General features: G+C 34.7%; 2 protein-coding genes across 2 annotated transcripts in view; one reads left to right on the forward strand and one right to left on the reverse strand.

The window, feature by feature from the left end:
• Nucleotides 1–7,794, forward strand: part of LOC125225544 (E3 ubiquitin-protein ligase arkadia-A-like) — a 31,944-nt gene extending 24,150 nt beyond the window's left edge. The window contains exon 12 of the mRNA XM_048129306.1: nucleotides 7,407–7,794. The gene's annotated coding sequence lies outside the window, so the exon portion shown is untranslated. The remainder of the gene's footprint in view (nucleotides 1–7,406) is intronic.
• Nucleotides 7,008–9,560, reverse strand: LOC125225555. The gene is made up of 4 exons (XM_048129315.1): nucleotides 9,164–9,560; nucleotides 8,791–8,939; nucleotides 7,842–7,953; nucleotides 7,008–7,492 (listed from the first exon to the last, which is right to left on the reverse strand). The coding sequence occupies exons 1-4, from the start codon at nucleotides 9,433–9,435 to the stop codon at nucleotides 7,387–7,389; spliced, it is 639 nt and encodes a 212-aa protein (XP_047985272.1). The 5' UTR covers nucleotides 9,436–9,560; the 3' UTR covers nucleotides 7,008–7,386.
• Between the last annotated feature and the right edge of the window lie 763 nt (nucleotides 9,561–10,323).

Here is a 10,323-nt window from a genome sequence, read left to right on the forward strand (position 1 = left end):
AAAGGTTTGCACTGTCAGCTCAGCTGCTCAAAGCCTTTCTGCGCACTCGCGCAGTGTCGTTATAAGGCGTTGCCATGGTTACAGAGCCAAACAATGCGTTTTCAGTTTTTTCGATACTGCGCGCATGCGCGGAAAGCCGGCGGACGCTGGCTTTGGGGAATAGACCTTTATGTAGGGTTTTAAAGATCTATGCACGACCGTGTAAATGACGTATAACAGTTCGGGAGTAGAAAAAGTTATTAAGTATACCCCAAGAGCTATCCGGTCTTGCTACTACTGGGAAAATAACTTAATTCTATAACAGTACTTTTTATGTCACCAAAAATTAAGTTTGGTAATTTGGTATAGTTTTTTTAGTTAAGCCACCAAAATTTGTGACAAGAAACGTATAATAGATTTAAAAAAAGTTTATTTTAATTCACTAAAAATCAGGCGAAAATAGTATCAGGACTTTTGTTTTAAATTCGACTACTTTAATTTATGACCTTAATAACACATTAAGAAACCACCTATTTTTGTGAATGATACTTCGTAGTAACAAGAAGCGGAGTAATTAAATTAGTTATGACACAAGCAATAATAGGACAAGTGAAGTTATGGTTGTTTTGTATCTACATTATGTGTTGAAACACTATTTCTGCTGAAACCACCCTAAAAACAAAACGGAAGTTCAGTATTTTACTAGCTCGGAATAACATTCAGGGCAAAAATTATATCAGCAAAAAAATTGGAACAGACTTTTCGTTAAGATCAAAATAAAGAAGAATAAAAAATAATCCACCTTTAAATGCACGCCAAGAAGCGCTAAAACCTGTACTGAAAGAAGTATTTTCATATTTTTCATTTACCTACAAACTCTACTATTGACGATGTCATTTTCTGCATTATTTCAAAAGTTAGTTATTCATTCGTATTTTCATTACATCGCGGTAAAATAATATATTTCACCACCTTTACTATCGCTTAAATAGCTCAGTTATAGTAGCGTAAGACGATGGGCGCGCTCCTGACCTGACGTTGTGGGTTCGATCCTCGGCAGTGGAAATCTTTTATTTCTTGTTATTATTTTTGTAATCTTTTATACCCTTATCAAACCTCTTTTAAATATTGTTTTTTTTTAGTATTAGATTTACAACCCATTTCATTGAAATTTTGTTAGACACATGTAATGCAATAAGTTTAAAAATTTTCTTTCAGTATTAGTATTGATTGAAGGTAACCTAAGGTTCAACATCGTTCCTACTAACCGCAATACTCTGTCTTAGCTAACCATCGCTAGACGTTATGCCCTTGTAATAAGGATTACAAATGTACAGTGACAGTTGTCCGGTATGACTCATAGATTTATATATTATTAAGCTAGATTGAGTTGTTAGGCCAAAAAGTGTGTCCACATGAGAGGGTAAAGTTGGGGCTGGTGTCCCTCTCGCACTTATTGCCACTGTCAAAATTATTTGAATGACGTCATCACTGTCATTATTTGGGGATACCAGTCAATATTCAAAGTTACTACCAAATCTACTAATACCGAATTAAAGGTTTTTTTTTTAATTGCGCAAATTTTTGGTTTTATGGCTTCATAATAATGACTTACCAATTCGTTACAAGGTATTAATATCCTTGCCTCGATATAATACAAAAATCATTTAAGAAGTTTATAAACTTAGTTATCATACAGGTAAAAATACTACTACTATAGTAATCTCTTTAACACTGGTCACACGTGCGAGAGGGACACCAGCCCCAACTTTGACCCTCTCATGTGGACACACTTTTACTAGTCTGATAAGAACGCCTTTCTGCACCGGTGATAAAGTTCAATTTAGTATGGCAAAAAAAGTGTGAGCTCAGTCCCTATTGAAAATCCATGGTATGACTCAATGAAAAATTGGCTAAATAGTAATCAGAAAACAAGCAAAAAGGGTAGAATATATTTCTATAAGTTATTTCTTTGGATTACATTACAAAATGAATGTATTATAATGCATTATAATACTCGTTGTAATTGTATAGATTTAAATAAATAATTTTATTAGTTCAAATTAATGACCGTCAAGGAACAAAAACTATTGAGTCGCTATTAGACCGTATTCACATTATCCGATCCGATAACGGATGTCGGAAGGATATCAATAGAAGAATCCAAGATTCCGCCTGTAATGTATCGGTCCGACATCCGATATCGGATCGGATAATGTGAAAACGCACTTAGGTCTACATTTTACACTTTTTAAAACCAAGATTAATTAGAGTCAGTTGTATGGTCGGTAAGGTGGATGTACTAGTGCTCGACGCGGTACTAGTACTCGTCACCCATGGTTTAAATAGCGATTAATAAGATAAGATTACCGTTACATTCATCGCAATTAGATTTATTAGATGAGAAATGTTTGTAGCCTTCACATTTCATACGCCATATTATAAAATATAGAAACTTTTTTCAATTAATGAATAATATATGTGATGACATTGTCATGAGCAATCAATCTCTCAATTTTGTTAGCGATTTGGTTAAGCTTTGCTCGTATTTGCTGACTTATTTAAAATACTTTCACGGTAAGTTGTGAACATATTCTATAATTGTGTTGGTGCTAGAATGTGCGGGAAGATATTTAAGTAATTAAATGTCGATTTCGTTCATTGTTACTGTGATAAACAAGCGTGTCATTTATTAGGACTGAAAACCGTCGCAAGTCTAAAACTCGACACGGCTGGCATTTATTGGGACTGTTACGTTATTTTCCAAGTCCCAATGTTTGTCGAGCCGTTTTTTCATGATATCACGATTAAAGTAGCCAAAACGAATCGTTTACAGTTTCATATTATCAGCATATTTTTCTGTAAGTCACATTAACTTTACTGAAAAAAACAAATTACATGCACATAGACAGTTTTTTGTATATCTTTTACGGTTTTATTGATATGTTTTCTCGTTAAATGTAGTGAAATCTGTATAATTTCTTTGGGTAGTGCTTGACATGTCATTTTTCACAAAACATTTTCCTGGATCTGTTCTTCGTGATGCTTCCAGATACAGAGGTGGATTTAAACGACGAAGAAGTGGAGCCGGCAAAGTATTGCAGAACCTGTGGAATACAATTTTTATTTTGGGGGAATCCCTATTTTAGTTCATTACATAATTTATTTTGCTCAAAATGCGGAGCCGACTTATTCTATTTTATTACATATATGTAACACGTAAAAAGTAAATGTTATCAACAGAATACGTTTTTTTTTATTAAATTATTTAATTTTGTAGTAAATTTTAACCCAAAACACTTGTTTTTTACTGTTTTTCCTGAATCATACTTAGATGTCATCTATTAGGACTGCCAGCAAAAGCACCTGTCAGTTATTCGGACAAGCGTATTGACTTACGTTTTATTTAATTTTAAGATTTTTTTATATTATCACTGTATGAAACTAATTGCATTTAACAAAGTTAAAGGTCACATCTCCCAAAAAAGATGGATATGTTTTGTATAGATGGGTAAATTATCGTAATATCACGAAACACATAAATATTTTCCCTTAACCTGTCGAGCAGTGGTACATCCACCTTATGTAGTGTAAATAAAAAGTCGAAAAGTCGTAGGTCCTTTCTATACTTTTTGCTATGTATTTTATATTTCAATAGGTAGGCTTTTGTACCCATATTACAGTACTTTCAATATGTGCTATCCTATAATTAAATTTGAACACTCGCGTAGACACTTCTAATATTATTTGAATGACATTACCAACATTAAATCTCCTTTTCAAAATAAATTTTAAAGAATATCCCACTATCAGATCAGAGCCACTGGTATTTAATTTAAAACAAATGCCTATAATAAATAAATCCGATTACCCCTTTGGGTTGTATGCTGTCGAATTTAATTATTTTCATAGAAAATATTTTAATTTGTATCTTTCCAGCTCGAGATTCTTGGAAGCCCTGTAAATTTTTCTTTGTGACAACAAGATATGACATTTATTTCAGGAAATTTACACATACAAACACTACATACATTTATTGTAATAAACGGAGTACAAGTGACCAAGATAAAGATGATACAGTAGGGTATTTTTAAAGTTTATGTAATGAAGAAGTAAAATTGCGGCCTTTTTAGGTATTTCTATTTATGGAATAAATTGGAAATATCTAATACATACATACTTATTATATATTGGTAGCGGCTCCATTCGTTCAATATTCGTTCGCAATTCATTTTGACATATAAGTCATTTGAGCATATTATGACAAAAGGTATTTTGATAAAGAGTTTTTAGTGTGTCGCAGTTCCATTTGCAATTTTGATACCTTGGTCTAGATACACTAAGTTGGTTATGGTATGAATGATTTTTTCCTAAGCAGATAAGAATTTAACGTTATTAGCATCAACAAGAATGTTATAAATGCAATTTAGACCCAGATTTTTAAAACATTTTTGTTATGAATTGTGCGTCCTTGTATTTAATGTCATTGCAGTAGCTTGTGCTCATCAACTTATAATATAAATAAAACAGTAAAAAATGAATTAAAAAAGCTGTAATATCTACGTATGCGACGACTGAGATTTGAACTCGTGACCTGTGGCTTGTAAGTCTAACGATAATCGCCGGGGCTATACCTGGCCGTGACATATGGGTCGAAATTAGACTTTGCATAGCTTTCGCGTGTTTGTAACAAGCGTTGCTTCAACGATTCTGAAGAATTGAAAAATACATTTCACAAGATGACGGAGATCTGTCAAATGGTAGAAGAGAAAAACGTGAGATAGATGTATGTACTGACAAGTATATACTCTTTTCGACGACTGTCAAATCGCATGCCTAAAATAAATATGTAATTTTTTCAATTACTTTGGACTTTATTATCGGTGGGAAACGTCTGTTTTTAATCTACCTAAAATATTACTTATGTAGAAACAGGCATGTAATGAGGAGGAACACTCAAAGGATATGACAGATGGCGCCACCCTATTAGTCCGTGAGAAGTGAGAGCGAGAAGCTGATAAATTATGTTTTTTCTCTCTCTCACACATGAATGACAGTGACATGCCTAGACTCTTGCATAGGCGCCGCCTGGCGGGGTAAAATGTCAGTGTGCCTCCTCATTTACGTTAATGTGTAATAGAAGAACAGAATAAAAAGCATGCGACACGGCTCATCACCTACTCTCGGCCCAGCTCCACTGGCGTGGTGGTTTGCCATTCCTAAATGTAAGACACTAAGGTCCAAACCAAACCACGCAAAAAAAGTAAATATATTATTAAATTAAAGTATTAAATAAAGGTCAAACTTATTGGGTGGATTATCATGCTGTTAATATTGTTAAATAGGGACAATAAAAGTCAACCTCGTACTATTATCTGTTTCGAATTTGCCCGGTCAAATATTTAGATTTTTTTATTTCCATATAAATATGTTGGTGGTTTTTATATGTTAAATATCTGAAAAATTATGTGCTATTAATTTCCGCTTAAAAATATCTGTTATTATATCAGCTCTAGAGCACGTTAGACAAAATTAAAAAAATCTATATCAATAAAAATAGTCTTATTTCCCGTCATATGTATAGGTGGCTTCGGGTTGTAAACCTTAAAACGGATTTTTTTCTACAGGTTTCCACCATTAAATTACTGTTAGGTATTTTGCTGAAAGAAAACGCTTATTTTCTGGGCGTAGTTTTTTTTAATATCTTCCATTCCAAACTATTGGTGGATTCGAAAATATAGGTTTTTTAAATTGCGATTAAGCGCTGTATATGAAATAAAACTACTGTTATAGAATTATTTTCAAAAATATCGTACCGGTCTTAGGCTAGTACCTGACACATAAAACAGACATTAGCACACTAATGAGGAGGCACACTGTTTATCCCGCCAGGCGGCGCCTGTGCAATTCACTGTCATTCATATGTGAGAGAGAGAGAAAAAAAAAATCTTCTCGCTCTCACGTATGAAATTTTTTATCTGTGCAATGGACTAATAAGGTGGAGCCATCTGTTATAACCTTTGAGTGTGCCTCCTCATTACTGGCCACTCATTTTTGTTTTCGGATAGAAATGCAATGGGCACTATGGGCAGGGCGTTAATTCACAGGGTACCGGGCAAATTAAAAGCTTTAATTTGTTAACATGTTCAATTATTTTAATTTATTTACATGGTGAAGCATTAGTTTTTTAACAAATATTTTCTAAGTATTCTTTTTTAAAACTAATCTGCCAGTAAACTGATTGACATACCTATACGAGGGACGTTCAAAAAGTAATGAGAATGGATATGTTCCTGTATCTTGATTTAATTTTTCTTAACTTGTCCATGTAGCAGTACTCATTAAAATGAAATTGCATAATTCAAATTTTTACTACTTTCATTTGTTTTTCTTTGATATGTAAATAATTGACACAAGGTGGGGGATGAAAATTTTCAGTAAAATAAGAGCATGTTTTCATGAATATTTGACATGTCGTGAGTTCATTTCTGACATGAATATCAAAAATAATCATACTTTAAATTAAAGCTGGGTTTATCCTTTGTTAAGTAACATCAATAAAAAAGTTCGTATAGATACATTTTTAAAACGGTATGGTATCCAAAAAAACTCTAGGTGCTGTTTTGGGTCATGTTCACGATTTTTACAGATTATCACGAAAATTGAGAATATAGATTGGAAACAAAATTACGTTAGTATTAAAGAAGAACATACAATCATTTTAATATTTAAAAAATGATTAGTTACAATAAGAACATTTTAAACAAACAAATAATAATGTTTTTGGCCTTCAAATTGACAGTCGACAGGGCCGAACCCTCAAATTGCCGAGGGTGCTGCTCAAGTTACTGTATTTAAAGCTACAAGTGACATACCTAATATTGAAGGTAATATAAGGATCATTAATATTTTATACCCAACCTTTAAATAAAATTGTAAAATAATCGCTACTCTGAAGTATAATGAAGTGAAGTGCTTACTGACATGGTATTTAGACTATCGTTAAGATTTTAATTTTTAAAGGGGGCAAAAAAATTATAATTGAAAAAATTAAATATGTAAATAAATCACAAAAGAGTTACTTTTAATTATAAAAATATAAGGATACTTACATTCTTATGTTTTAATACTCATTATCATTACTTATTGAACGCCCCTCGTATGTAGCTAAAAGTAATGATAACTTCTGTAATTTGTGTTTATCAAGATTGAAAACATAAACCCCCTGATTCATAAACGTTCACTAAAGTTATCAAGCCAATAAAGTTCGTTTGTCCCTTTTTATCACGTCAATACGTCGGACAGGGACAAACGAACTTTATCGGCTTGATAGCTTTAGTGAACATTTATGATATGAATAAGGGGAAAGTGTTTAAGTATCACTTTTTAACAGCTTGTGTGGGTTGTTCAACCAGTTTCTGTTGTAGCTGCGGGGCGGCGGCGATGGCCTGCTGCTGCACCTCCAGCGACTCCTGCTGCAGTTCCTGCGTCTGCTGCTTCAGCGCTGCAGCTCCTGCACACAAACAATACTACTGCCACCTTGTACATATGCATACTTAATACAATACACACACACTTTATTCACTAACTATAAGTTTATAATTGTTATATTTTTAAATCTTATTACAATGTTGAGAGCCAGAGAAGTGGCTCATGTTGATTTTCATTAAGATATAATAAAAGGCAATTTCACTTAGTTTTGCAAAGAAATAATTTGTTATTTTGATTAACTTGATATTAAATAAGAAAATATAGTTGAACTTTATTGATAATGTTAGTATAAAAGTATATTATGCTTTAATAAAGGTTTTTATACAATACGTGATTTTGTTGGACCTGATGTTGGATGGATAAACACTTACCTGCATGCATGATCTATTCTCTCACAAATGGCATCTGATGCTGCAATGTTACCAGATAAGTAAGATATTTCTGCAGCAACTGTTGCTAGTTTTTCTGCATAGTCCATATAACCTAAAGAGTAAAATTATTTACTAAGTATAAAACTTATAATATTTGTGTGTATTAACTACTATTAAAAAGGAATAATACATATATTAAGTTATGAGTCTAACAATAAGGAGGCACAGAGAGAAGTGCTTGGAACACAATTTTTTTTCCCCTCACTAGCTCGGAAACACGTGTTTTGTCCTTTAATACCAGCGGGTAAAAACGCATTTTATCCACTAGTGGGTAAAGTAATTTGACCTTGAATAAAGTCAAATTAACTGCTTTAAAATTGATAAAAGTAGGTGAATCTAGTAATAAAGATGATTTACCACCTGTGAAACTACTGGAAGCAGTGATAAACGCATTTTTTGCGTTGTAGTTTCCTCACTGTAGTGAGGGGAAAAGTTTTGTGTTACACTCGGGTGCAAAGGTCTTTTTACTCGCTTCGCTCGTGGTTCAACTATAGAATCCTTTTACTTGCTCGTTTTTCAATTTCACACTCGGTGTTAAAATACAACTTTGCTCCCTAGTATAACAAATAACTATTACTTTGGCTAGACTTCGACTTCTAGTTAGGAGATAAACATTTTAAAAGATTTCGGCCCTACTCCATAAGCCAGGGGGAAGAGGAGAGTTTGGAGGTCTAAATAGCTTCGTAGATATCCATGTAAAACCGAAAAATTGAACCTCCAACCACCATCTGATATGTACATCCTGTATGTAGTCCAAACAAAGATACAAAGTCAAAAATGTGTGTTCAATGTGTTTGCCTATACCTTTTTTTTGGGCATTATTGTCCTGAAGATTGGTCAATATTTATATACTGTCTAGAAAAAACACCAAACATGAAATTATGCTTACTTATAAGCACCCTCAGATTATGTTTTAAGTCACAAAGAGTCCCTCGCACTGCAACCAGCTGATCCCAGTGTTGAGGAGGAGTGCCATCTTCTCCCCACTCTATTGCTTGCTTTACTAAGCAGATCTCTTTGGACAGTGCTTCCCTTAATCTGGAATGTAACATTTTTTTTTTTTCAATTATAGCTTACTAATGCAACAGGTACAGATTTTTTTTAAGGTATTTTATGAATTAGGTTTTATAATTTCCTCATGCCAAATGGCTCTAATGTGTTGCAGAAGCTGTGTAAAAACATTCACACATATCTTATGGTATTAAGAAGAGACTGGAGTCAGGTTTACTTGTATTTTGAAATATAAAACAAAACTATCTAACCTCTCACTCGTGTCCTGTATAGCGACCATAGTTACAGTGAGCAGTTGGGTGGCAGCATTCACATTGACGGTAGTTGCCTGGCGAATGAGAAATTCATGACCCAATTTCTCTTCATCCCAAATGTCTTGTTGCTCATCTTTTTGGTTTGTTTCACAGGAGACTTGCGTAAGAAAGGGTAATGTTACCGGTGAAACTACACGTAGCCTAAGTTGAATGCGCCTATGGGCCCTACAAATTGTTTTTATAGTATTTAGGAGTCTACGTGTAAACATTTTACTTAGTTGGTATTTAACTGGTTTTAATGAAATGCTTATATTCCATTGTTGTGTTTTTGGGAGGAATCTGCAGAGGATTGTTTGGTTTGTATTAGTGGTCAGGTCAGGATATAGAAATTGATTTGACAGCTGACAGCTGTCAAGAGTTTGTTTCAGTCACAGTTTTAAACGCTCTGGTCTAAGAGTTTTAAATGATTCACGGTTAGTTTCATTCAAAGACTTTACAGGGGACAGCGGAATCACATTTTTTGCCATACTAAATTGAACCTTATCACTGAGGTAGAAAGGTGATCGTATCAGACTAGCGAAAACGGTCCACATGAGAGGGTATTGTTTGGGCTGGTGTCAGCTAGGAACATACTACGCGGACGTCCGTCGTAAATTGACCGCGACCGCGACCGATCAGTGTGCACGGAACAAAACATCCAGCGAGCCAGATTTCGATCGGACGTCCATGCGCTCAAGGCCACGTCCACGTCCGTCGACCGACAGTTTGCACGGTTAAGCAAGGAACATACTACGCGGACGTCCGTCGTAAATCGACCGCGGACGGGGATCTGGACAATGAATATACACGTAACCGTGCAAACTATCGGTCGACGGACGTGGACGTGGCCTTGAGCGCATGGACGTCCGATCGAAATCTGGCTCGCTGGATGTTTTGTTCCGTGCACACTGATCGGTCGCGGTCGCGGTCGATTTACGACGGACGTCCGCGTAGTATGTTCCTAGCTTTAAGTGTATATATTCATTGTCCAGATCCCCGTCCGCGGTCGATCGACGACGGACGTCCGCGTAGTATGTTCCTAGCTAAAATGTTGACATTGTCAGTAAGTGCGAGAGGGATACCAGCCCAAACAATGCCCTCTCATGTGGACACACTTT

Source organism: Leguminivora glycinivorella, chromosome 1 (assembly GCF_023078275.1).
Source record: "Leguminivora glycinivorella isolate SPB_JAAS2020 chromosome 1, LegGlyc_1.1, whole genome shotgun sequence".
NCBI classification, from domain to species: domain Eukaryota; kingdom Metazoa; phylum Arthropoda; class Insecta; order Lepidoptera; family Tortricidae; genus Leguminivora; species Leguminivora glycinivorella.

Coding starts and splice junctions, on each gene's coding strand:
- LOC125225555 (XM_048129315.1), bottom strand. CDS start 9,435: ATGTTTACACGTAGACTCCTAAATACTATAAAAACAATTTGTAGGGCC. Junction 8,940..9,163: donor ATACAGGACACGAGTGAGAG/GTTAGATAGTTT, acceptor GTTACATTCCAG/ATTAAGGGAAGCACTGTCCA. Junction 7,954..8,790: donor TAATCTGAGGGTGCTTATAA/GTAAGCATAATT, acceptor TTTACTCTTTAG/GTTATATGGACTATGCAGAA.